At 38.5% G+C, this 12,585-nt stretch overlaps 1 protein-coding gene across 3 annotated transcripts in view; it reads right to left on the minus strand.

Moving 5' to 3' along the window:
• Window positions 1–12,585, minus strand: part of kcnc4 (potassium voltage-gated channel, Shaw-related subfamily, member 4) — a 47,493-nt gene that overhangs the window by 14,719 nt on the left and 20,189 nt on the right. For all 3 annotated transcript variants that reach the window (XM_087264010.1, XM_087264009.1, NM_001195196.1), the window contains exons 2-3: window positions 6,498–7,428; window positions 5,174–5,368 (exon numbers count right to left, since the gene is read on the minus strand). In XM_087264010.1, the coding sequence (XP_087120136.1) occupies window positions 5,174–5,368; window positions 6,498–7,428 (1,126 nt within the window). The remainder of the gene's footprint in view (window positions 1–5,173; window positions 5,369–6,497; window positions 7,429–12,585) is intronic.

Below are 12,585 nucleotides of genomic sequence, written 5' to 3' on the forward strand. Positions count from 1 at the left end.
GGACCCACCCTCGTGCAGCTCGGCCAGCGCCTGCGCTTGGTAGCGCTGGTAGGTGGCTATCGCATGCAAGGCGGAAGCAGCCTGGCCCGCAGCTATGTAAGCTCTAGCTCCGAGGGAGGTAGATAACTTACAGGCTTTGGATGGGAGACGAGGCGGACTCCGCCAAGAAGAGGCGCCGCGCGGATTTACCGCCATCGCGCACTCAACCTGAGGAATCGCCACATACCCCCTGGCTGTTTCACCGTCAAGAGTGGTTAGGGTGGAGGAACACGCAGCACGAGCAGAAAAAAGTGCTTTACAAGACCGCGTGAGCCTACTGTGCAACCTCCGGGAAGAAGGGAACGCCCCTCTAGTCGGTCCGGCCGCGGAGCTGGGGGATAAACCATCTCCAACCCACGGCCGAAGCAGCCCGGGAAAGCACGGCTAACATGTCCGTTTCAGGATCCGTAGTGACAGCGCTCACCAGCCCGAAGGGGGCGAGCGGGTCTGGATCATCATCGGACAATGAAAGCCCACCCTCCGATGCCGCGGTGGACATCTGGTCTCCGGTGTCATCGGGCGTAAGGGCTACCATCTGTTAGACGGATCGCTTCCCCCGCCCGAAGCTTGGATGGAGCGCTTAGAGGAGCGGGAGGTCCGCGGGCCCGTGGGCGACGGATTATCTCTCGCTGAAACCCTCAGATCTGCCCGAGTGCCCGCTGCAGAGCAGGGGACAACTGGGGTGGTTCGCCCTTTTGCAAAGGCTAACCGCGATCTTGCGCAACAGTCATGGCATCGCAATGACGACATGAACTGCCCGCGAGCAGCGCATTAACATGCTGGACCCCCAGACATGCAACGCAGTGCCCGCGCCCATCATCCGAGGACAGGAAACCACCGCATCCAGAAACGCACAGTCGGAGCGCCGTCCTGATAAGGACGTGCTGCACGACTGTGTTGCTCTTTCTGTGAAGTTTGCAACTTTATACGCACCGCTCTGGAGGACCGGACCCAAAGAACGCCAGGCAAGGGAGAAACCCAGCTCGACCGTCTGCCACTGCGTGTACACACTCTGGACCGGGAGAATGCTCTCGTTCGCTCAGAATCGCTGGTCACAGCAGGAGGAACCCTCATCGACTCGATCAGAAAGTCTCTGAAGCGAAAAGGATAGCGTCTGCTGGCGCCAGGTGAGCTTATATACTCAGTTGATTGCTTATGCCGCTCACCTGCGCAGGCTTGCGCTGCCAATTCATTCTTAATTGGCCCGTTCAATACTCTTTCAGACGAGTAGCTTCTGAACCGAACCTCCCAATGCGTGGATTTTACAATCAAATCCACTTATAGTGCTGAAGTTCCCCCCGAAGGGGAACTGAGATGTTCAAGTCTGAGATGATTTGCGCTTTATAACATGATGCGTTATCTTATCTTAGCCATCAGAAGATAGGTACACTGGGGTCATAAAGGGATGGACATGGTCAGCAAGAATACTCATGTAGGCTGTGGTGTTGACACGATGCTTAATTGGTACTAATGGGCTCAAGGTGTGCCAAAAAAAATTACACCACCAGCCTAAACCGTTGATACAGGGCAGGATGGATCCATGCTTTCATGTTGTTGATGCCAAATTTGGACCCTACTATCCGAATGCTGCAGCAGAAATGGAGACTCATCAGACCAGGCAACATTTTTTTCAATCTTCTATTGTCCAATTTTGGTGAGCCTGTATGAATTGTCGCCTTAGTTTCCTGTTCTTAGCTCACAGGAGTGGCACCCAGTGTGGTCTTTTGCTGCTGTAACCCATCCGCCTCAAGGTTCAACCTGTTGTGCGCTCAGAGATGTTCTTCTGCATACCTCGATTGTAGCGAGTGGTTATTTGAGTTACTGTTGCCTTTCTATCAGCTGGAACCAGTCAGGCCATTCTCCTAAGACCTCTGGCATCATCAAGGCATTTGCGTCCACAGAACTGCCAGTCACTGGATATTTTCTCTTTTTCTGACCATTCTCTGTAGACCCTAGAGATGGTTATGTATGAAACCCCTTGTAGATCAGCAGTTTCTGGAATACTCAGACCCTGAAATACCCATTCTGATGCTCGGTTTGAACTGCAGCAGATCGCCTTGACCATGTCTACATGTCTAAATGCATTTGAGTTGCTGCCATGTGATTGGCTGATTAGAAATATGTGGTGTACCCAATAAAGTGGCCGGTAAGTGTATATGATCATTTTATTAATATTTAATATTATTATATTTATTCCGATAATATGTTTATTTGACGCCTAATATGTAATGATGTTTACATTATTTTAAGTATATTTTTATGTTTTTTACTGGAATAAAACTAAAATAACAACTTTGCCCCTTTTTATTACTATGTAAGCCTATTAAATACTTTTATATCTGATGTTACTCTTATTTGAACAGCCATCATAACTGAGTTTATAAATTAAAGAAATATAAGTGTATTTGACTTGAACTGACATATGACAGCCAAAAAAAGGGCTTTGTAAAGCTGAAAATGCTCTACAATTCCCTATGATGAGTTCAGAGGCTCTGGGAAAGCTGTAAGGCCTCACCATGCTGCTAATGGAAGCCTATTAGCAGCAATTACAAAGAGTTGCCTTTCGGGACCAGAAGCACATCCATAACTAGCATCAGCACTGATGTAGATGATGCCTTTCAGTGCTGGATGACAGGCCTGCCACATAATTACACACAAATCAAGAAAGAAGTCAGCTTGGAAGACACAGCACTGCATGAGGAAAGCCAGTAGTCAAGGAGACTGTATGTCTTCATGGCAAAATTACATTTTACAGTAAACGTATCTAAATATGCTGAGGATTGGATATTCAAATATTAATTAATACAGAAAATGTACATTTTGGGGTCTTGTTTTCAATAAAAATATATCATGATGAATTCAATTTAAATTAAATCTTAATTATTTTTAAAATACATTTAAATTATCTAAATATTATTAGAAATGTAATTTTTTGTAAATTTTTTGTATTTTTTTTAATTCCTTTCCTTTATCTTATGAGACTGGCACTAAAAACTCATCTCACACCATCAATAAACAAACAAACAAACAGAAGAAACGCACGAGTATCTGGCCTACAGACCATTCGCACACGTTTATTTTTAACATCAGCAATGACATTTCCAAGGATGGAGCATCTTTGCTATGTCTAGTGAGAGAATTGTTGACCGTAATCAGTGTGTGTTTTCTGACAGGACCACAGCTGCTATCGCTCAGCCCCTCATTGATTCACAGAGAGCATCAGTCTCCGCATCAGCAATGGAAAGTGTACAATCTTTTACACAAATGAAAAAATTAACATCACAGAATGTCTGTAAGACTTCAACAACCTCAGTCTGAATCCTCAAAACAAACATGCATGTTAACCGAATGTCTCATCAAAAGGGGAAAAGGGCTTTAGACTTTTAGTTATGCATTTATGGAAATATTCCTTCTTTGAGCCCAAATGAATGCTAACTCACAAAATCGAATGATATAACAAATTGATCCTAGTTCAATGTTCTGTTATGAATGTCGCACCTATCAGTAGTCTCGCTTCAGCAACAGGTGCTAATAAGCTTGTGTTTTACATTAGCAGCACTGGTAAAAAAGACTCCTGCTCTTTCATCTGAAGACGGCAGAGGTAAAAAGGTGGAATGTTTGCTCAAGCAACGCGTGATCAAGCGATTATCTCCAAAAATAGACCGCCGACAACCTGTCAGAGCCTTGGGGATTTTGGGGGGCCGAGACAGAAGTCAGTGAGGCTGAGACGAAGTCTGTCTCGACAGCAGCCAGTAATGAAGGATGTCGGCTTTGTCAAATGCCTTGTCTGTCGTGATGCACTTCTTGTTTTATGCAATGATATCATCCTGTTTTGCCTGTTTTTTGAAATGCCAGCTACAGAATAATGAGTTGGAGAAAAATGCCTGCACTTTGTAGAATTCTGGTTTATCGTGGCGCTTGTGGTTTGTGGTCAATTATTTTTAATCATCTTTAAAATAGGGATTGATCTTCCATAGAGCCTTTGCTAGCTTAATTTCCCACATTGCACTCTACAATAACATTATTTTGATTAAAATCCACATTTCATAAACATTTATTTATTTTTATTGGTAACAACCTGGGTAATAAGTGTGATAATGTACAATTAGCTGTCATTTTGCAGGTTTAATCCAAATAATTACAAGACCTCATAATTGATTATGCAATATGGTACTGCCACAGTTTCATAAAGCACCAAATATTTTAATCCTCTCATAATAACACAAAAGATTTTAAAGGCTTTGTGCCACTGCTTTAGCAAAGCACGCAATCAAAATAATCTGAAAACAAAATGTTTAAAAATATTTTTTTTAAATGGACAGAATCATAAATTGTTTAAGATCAAATAAATAAATAAATAAAGATTACGACCATTGTGGTACCATATGCAACTGTGATGTGAACTAGTGTCTGTTAAATTATAAAGTCAGCAGTTTCCTACCCCTATTAAATATACTTCAGTGTGTTTTTAAAGTGCCTGCAGAAAATGGGAATGATTCTTTTCACAGACTTCAACAGAGTGTAAAAATCATGAGGCTTCTGTGAGTTCTATCCAAACTGATCTTTATATTGTATTATCTATTGGATTCGAGTCAGGTGATTGGCTGGGCCATTCTACAGTTTGATTTTCTTTCTCTGAAAGCGTTTGAGAGTTTCCATGACTGTGTTTTGGATCATTGTCTTGCTGAAATGTCCACTCTGGGTTCATCTTCATCATCCTGCTAATGTAAATGTTGAACTGAAGCAGCTAACAACAATTTATAATGAAGAAGGGCAGAGGATTACTCAATAACTACTGAGAGATGCAGTCAGCTGCAGTCTGGGCTTTCACTGCCTTTATACGCCTGTGTGTTCAATACTTTTTCCCTTCACCATTTCAATTTATTATGCATAACCTAATTTGTAAACTAATTAGATTTGTTTTCTTCACATATATGGATTTCTTTGGTTGTTACCAACATCTGGTAAAAATTTCAAGCCAATGGCACCTTTAGAAATATGTTTTCTAAGAAAAAGGGTGACATGTTGAATACTTATTTCTCCCTTCATTTTTACATAATCATGTAAAAGGTTTCATTTGTAATAGGAAATGTACTACCATCAGTAGCATCGGCAGTCAACAGTTCACCTTTACCTGTGTGGATTGTGGGTTCAGCTCCACAAGAAAAGTCCCCAGAATTCAGAAGAAAGCAGGTTGCATCCTTCATGGTCTTGTCTCTGTTGCGTGAACATCGGAGGGTCCACCTCTCGCCAGGAGAGAGCGGTTGGGTCAGACTGCAGCCCTCCTCTTCTGAAAGAGTTACGGTAGCGTCGCCATTCTGCTTTGAATCTAACAAAAGGCAAAAAAGAAAAACATCAGTAATTATGACAATGTTAGTCATCAAAAGAGAACAAATTTCACTGTTTGCAATAAATATAATGTTGATTGATATCAGAAGTCACCATAATTGGGTAAAATTCAGTAGTGGTGAAAGAAAAATGTGTCAAATAGTTTAGTCCACATCTCAGTCCATTCTACTGAGTAGAATTTACTAGAGTAGAATTGAACGAACACTAAAGCAGTGTTCATGCAAATAATTATTAATAATTAATTAATAACTGAGCATTAATGATGAGCACCTGCTATTAACAAGAAAAATGAAACTAGGAAGTGAAACTGAAACAAAAAAATACCAAACACAACAACCTTAGATAAATGCAGAGGATGTAGATGACATACATAAATAAAGTATAATGCATATTATATTTTGTTTTTTTCTTAGTCCAAATATCAAAAAATAATTTTTATTTTTTTTTAATCATTTTTTTACCTTAAAATAAGCTAAATAATCTGCCATGGGGGTTAGCAAAATGATCTTAAAATACTTTATAAGAAAAAAAAACTTTTTTTCTACATATTTGGACTAGAAACAAGACAAAAATGCTAAGCAAGAAAATCTTTTTTGCACTGTTGAATCTTCTAAATATTTGAACATGTCTGTAAAATCGTTCCTGATGTCACACCACGTCTGGATTTCATGCTGTAGAATAAAGGTCTACTCTAAACAAAAGCATTCACATCACAACCCAGTCAGTGGCTACTACACTGTAGGATGATTTAGTTGTTGTTGTTGTTACAATTAGCCAGTACCACTCTCATATTTCCTCCAGGGTTTTCTTATCGTGACAAACCGATCTTAATGGTGACTTCAAATGAAGCACTTCCAATAAAACTAAATCTGATTCTATGTTAATGATCTCTTAGGCCTTCTGAAGATGTTCCATTCATTTCAACACTAGTTTAGAGTTACTTTAAACTTTGTAGACAGGACTCAGTTGAACTTTGCACATCAATTTAACATGGTATGTAGTTTTTCAGAGGAGAAAAACAGGCCTCATAATCCTGGCAACTATACAGTATCATTTCATAGATTTTTGCCTCTGAGAAACCCCCTTGTCTTGTAATCGTCATGTTTTACCTGAGCGGTTTCTTGTGATGTTTTCCTCCGCAGCGAGTGGGCATGTGTCGCTCTGTGTGCTGTTCCGTGGCGAGTTGCTTTCAGACTTCCCAAATGAGCCAGAGTCCAACACCATACCTGGGTTTGGGTTGTGCTTCTTCTTCTTCTTGGGCAGCTTTTGCTTGGCCATAGCCAGCGAGTAGTACATACCAAAATTGTTAACGATAACAGGCACCGGCATGGCGATAGTAAGCACGCCCGCTATAGCACATAACGCACCCACTATCATGCCGAGCCACGTCTTAGGAACCATGTCCCCATAACCAAGTGTCGTCATGGTGACCACTGCCCACCAGAAGCCGATGGGAATGTTCTTGAAATGCGTGTGGTTGCAGCCACTAGGATCGTCCGGATCTGCGCTGATACGCTCGGCGTAGTAGATCATGGTGGCGAAGATGAGCACCCCGAGAGCAAGAAAGATGATGAGCAAGCAAAACTCATTGACGCTCGCTCTCAAGGTGTGCCCGAGAACCCTGAGACCCACAAAGTGTCGCGTGAGCTTAAAGATCCGTAAGATTCGGACAAAACGGACCACGCGCAGAAACCCCAGGACATCCTTGGCAGCTTTGGAGGTGTTTCCAATCAAACTCCTCTCCAGATAGAAGGGCAGAATGGCAACAAAGTCTATGATGTTCAGCTGGTTCTTAATGAACAGGAGCTTGTTTGGGCAACATATGATGCGGACCAGGAACTCAAAGGTAAACCACACCACGCAGATTCCCTCCACCACTGTGAGCACTGGTTTGGTATCCATAACCTGGATGATGGTGGTGCTGTTGGTGGCTGATTTTGTATCGGTGTGATTGTGAAACTCAAAAAAGGCCTCGTGGGTCTCTAGGCAGAAGTTAGTGATGGACACCAAGATGAAAAACAGAGAGACGAAGGCTATTACCTGAAACAGATAAAAGAATTGGTAAGCAAATGAGACCAGAAATATACATCTCAACATCAGTCTCATGTCTGAACTTTGTTAGGACTTTTTTAGGCATTTGAAAGCTAAGCGATCTAGGGCAGTGGTTCCCAAAGTGGGTGTCGAGACCCTCAGGGGGGACAATGAGCTGGGGTCACTTAGTGATTTCCAAAAATCTAATTCATTTTATTAAACTAGTAGAATTAACCTACAGAAGAAAAAAGTAGTTCAATAAAAAAGCAAATAAAAAAACATCAGCCTTCCAATATTTTGTGACCCCTGGGGTGATTTGCAGCAGCAAATGTAGCAGATTGATTTTATGGCACTCTGACACCTTTACAGCACTCATGTATATTAAAAATAAAAACAGGCCAAAACTAAACATAGAGGATGATCTCTGAGCTGCATTCTTTAAATTTAAACGATGAATAGAATATGTGTGCACCGTTGTGTGCAAGCTTTATATATCGTCACCTTGGAATTACAAATGCAGAGAGAACCTTCTAATAGTAAAAAGTCATTTTCTGCTTGGAATTATAAGGTTCTGTCTGGCAGATCATTAATTGAAGCATTAATTTTCAAGAAATACAATCAATCTGCTTATTAATTTAATAGAAAAAATAGAATTTGGTGTTGTAACAATATGTTGATGTTTGATAAAGTAACATTGTTGCTTTCTATAACATTTAGGTAATGTTTTAGGATGATTATTTTTTTATACTTTAACAAAATTAAGCAAATTAAACAAATTAAGCTTACAAGACTGTGCTAAATATTTTGTCCAGCACAGATGTTAATTTTATGTAATCAATATGATAATATTTATTGAATTATATGCTTCATATAAACTATTATATTAAATTTATTGAATTTCCCAGAGATGGGTTGCGGCTGGAAGGGCATCCGCTGCGTAAAAACTTGCTGGATAAGTTGGCGGTTCATTCCGCTGTGGCGACCACGGATTAGTAACTTAGGGACTAAGCTGACAAGAAAATGAATGAATGAATGAAATTTATGGAATTATATGCCCCAAGATTTAAATTAAGTATTTGCCCTTAAAGGCTTAAATTTAAAGACTAAAAGAAAACGAACAAAAGTTTAATGAACAAAATGTTTCACTGACTATATATACACAAATCAAAATATTTCACATTTAATATATTACATATTTTAATAACTGTTTCTTTTTCAACAATGTAAACTTTAACATTTGATTTCAACGTCAAAAAATGCTTCTAAATCCTCACAGTTGCTCGCATCTTTTCAGTTTCAGGTTTCTTCTAAACTTTATGTGGTGCAGCATTATTTATTCGACTCTGATTTGGTGTTTCTGGTCTTTCCCGCTGTTAATGGAGCTGTCCGGTGAAATGAAAAACAAAGCTGATTCTGATTGGTCCTCGTGCGTACATTTAAATTGCTGATTGGCTCACAGAAAGAACCTTATACAGCCAAGCTAGAGTTCGACTTTTTAGATAAAACCTTTTTTGTCTTTTTAAATAAAAAGTCTTAAAATGTAAAAAACTTATAAAAAAATTACATAATGTAAATAAGTTATTTAATAAGAATATGTCAATAACTCAATTTTGACAAAAAATGTCAGACAGAACTTTATAATTCTAAGTTGACGATATTTATAACCACCTCGGAGGATATTTAGAGTCACAAGTCACTGGCATTGTAATTTTGGAGGTAATGAATTGAAGTTTAAAAGGAGCTTTAAAAGAGCACTACTCAAACTAACAAATAATTCAAGCAAAATTGTACATCTACGTGTAATTCTTCTTCCCATTTAACACCAGCACGCCAGTGCAGGGCTTGCAACGGCAAGTCTAGTATGGAAGGATGGTGCTTTAGAGGTTTACTGCCACAATAGTTCTGTAGTTAGAATATGTCATAGGTAATGTTTTTAGTGCTGTCATCGTGGTCTCATCTAAAAATACACTGGCATCATCTGAATTAAAGAGAAAAATAATCACTTTAATGTTTAAGTGAACGAAATAGCCTTGCTAGCAAACTTACTTCCACAACTGACTGTGTTCTCAAAATAAAACATAAATCAACATCATTGTTTTATTGTTTTTAAACTTTTAACACATTTCCCCCATTTGCATTTCTGTTGCTTAATTATGTATGCAATTACTTAAACAAAAAAACATTGTTTTTACAATACACAGGTTGGCTTCTCAATCATATTTGGGGACAGCTCTCAGATGGGTGACTCCTGGGGTGGAGGGTGAACAATAGTAATCTTGCCTATAGGGTGCCAAAAAGTCTAGAAACAGACCAGGTTGTTAAAATGCGGAAATATAAAAAATATATATTATAATGATGGAGATGTGATAGACATTATTCTTTGGTGCAAAAAAGAATAACATTATGATTAAGTGTTACAGATGGCGTCAGTAAGACATTGTTCTTTTGTTCTCTTCATTTTACTACAGATTTATTTTTAAACAAGACACAGTTTGACTCATGCTTTTCAGAGACTAAAAATAAAAGATAATATGGTGCCAACTCTGACAGGAACCGACGGCAATGCAAAAACAAACAAGAGTAACAATGTTTTAACCACGTGTCATTATTGCTTGTTCTTTTATGTATGGCATCTTTATACCTTTTAATCCAAAATAAACATTAATTCACAGTACCTGTGTGAATATTAGTCTTTAGCTCACATTATTTTATTCTATTAAGTACAATGAACTGTCAGTCATATCTGAGATAAATAAACTTGTATTACATGTCATAAACAACGTCAATGTTTTCCTCCTTCGTATATTTAAAAGAGCTGCACAATACTGGGCTGTTCATGAGTTCAAAAGGAAAGAAAACACTCACACAGTCCTCAGGCCACAGCCATCATTTTTTGCTGAGCCCTATTAGTTACTTACTTCCTTATTAACATACAATATTATCTCCAAATTTACCACCAGTGGAGGCCATTCATTATTCTTTCATTAGCAAGACACAATTAAATTAGCCCAAATTAGCTCTAAATTATCTCTCACAACGATGCCATGCAGAGTTCAGCGTAATCCAGCAGCAGCAGCTTAGATACAGTAAATCAGATGTGCGAAACTGTCAAGATGTGTGTTTTATCTGTGTTTTTAATGTAGATATATGTAATAAATATAGAGAAAGCATAAGAACAGAAAATCAGGTGAGTGTGGTTGGGGGGAGGGGTAACCATGCCAACCATGTCACACCAGCATGGCACAGTTGGAGACTTGTTGTCACGCTGAGGGAGACACAAGCCCATGGGCAGAATGATAGCACTCACAGATCAATTTTATTTATATACACACACACACATCCTCAGAGGAGCAGGAAGTATTGTATGAAAACTGTGCTAGAAACACTAATAATCATCAGTTTTCTATTACAGATCCATCAGAGATATTTAATGGAAAGCTCTACTTTATTACAACTCCCCTTGAGTTAAACAGTTGAGTTTTACTATTTTGAACTCATTCAGTCGATCTATGGGTCTGGGGGGAGCGCTTTTAACCTAGCATAAATCATTAAATCAGATTAGACCCTTACCATCTCACTCAAACAGTTAAAAAATAAAGAGTTCTAATAGTTTTCCGATTTAAAGCTGAACTATTATGTAGTTACATTGTGGCTTCAGCAGGCGCAATGATATTATGCAGATTCTAACTGCTGGTGCAACTGTAAGGCTTGGTGCTAGGGACTATTTTCAGACACTGCGTAATATCATTGCGCTTGCTTCAGCTATGGTACAGCACCAAAGTTCCTTACACCACAATGAGAGTATAGTTCCTGGCCATATCGACCTAGAAGATAGCAAGTTTTCATTTTACGACATTTTTAGTACATGATCTAACTACAGAAGAGTCAAGCTTTCAATTGGAAAATCATAAAACTTTGTGATCATTTGCTTTAGATGCTAATGGTCTAATCTGATTCAATTATTTATGCTAAGCTGGGCGGAAAGTGCTCTCACCAGCCCTTGGGATAGGCTGAATGAAAAGAAAAATGCTAAGGGGAGTAGTAAAATGAGCCTATTTTCAATAATGTGGAGTGTTCCCTTAAGAGCAGAAATATTCGGTCTATTTGAGGTGCAGGTTCTATTCATACCCATTATGAATATAACTATTTTTAATTATGAGTTTTTACATTCATAACCTAAATTAACAATTAGCACTTAGCTATGGAAAAAATAAGAGACCACATGACAAATTTCTTTTTCTTTTGAGTATTTACAGAAGAAGATGTGTCACATAAGCTTTCTTCCGTTGTAATCTTAACTTATTTAAAAAGTATAGAAAGTTATTTTACTGTCCCTAATAGTCTTTTAACCAGGACTGCACTGCAGTGTATTTTATGTACATATGAATTTTGGAAGTTTACAGCTGAGAGACACATTTTTGCAAAGAGTCTTATTGCATTGTGCACTTGTGCAAATAAATAAAAGACAGCAATGAGTAGTATTGTGATCGTTCCAGCAGCCCTTTTGTTTCACTCTTGATTAAAGTGCTGTACTGAGTACTTTAATCAGCTTTAATCAATAGCCAAGTGGTCACAACAAGGGAAGAGCCCTCTGATTCCGACCAGCGACAGTTTCACTCCTATTCAGCACAACATGAATCATTTTTTTCTTTCTTTCTTTTCCAGCAGCTGAAATGCAAATGTGGCAATTAAATGAGAACATGTATGTGGGCAGAGCAAGCGTGGGCGTCTGTGTTTAAAGCCACTTCTTCTGGAAATCTTTCTAGCTATAACAATAAACCTATTCAGCTGAAGAGTTTTAACATCATTCAAGATTTTTAACAATTCAATAAACTAAATGTATTAATATTGAATATATATATATATATATATATATATATATATATATATATATATATATATATATATATATATATATATATATATATAAACTCTACAACATTGTGTAGGGGAACTGCACTGTGTTGGAAGGTCCTCATTTCATAACCCCAATTTTTACATGAAAAAATATCATTTAGAAATAATAAGAAATGTGATGTATGACATATTCCAGTTCATTTAACTAGAGAAAATTAGATACAATTAATGGCAAAATCCCTATGATGACGTTTGAAAAAAATATTAGCACAGACATTTTTAAAAGTACAGAACAATTTCTTGACCTAA

This window comes from Danio rerio, chromosome 8, assembly GCF_052040795.2.
Source record: "Danio rerio strain M-AB ecotype USA chromosome 8, GRCz13ab, whole genome shotgun sequence".
Lineage (NCBI taxonomy): Eukaryota > Metazoa > Chordata > Actinopteri > Cypriniformes > Danionidae > Danio > Danio rerio.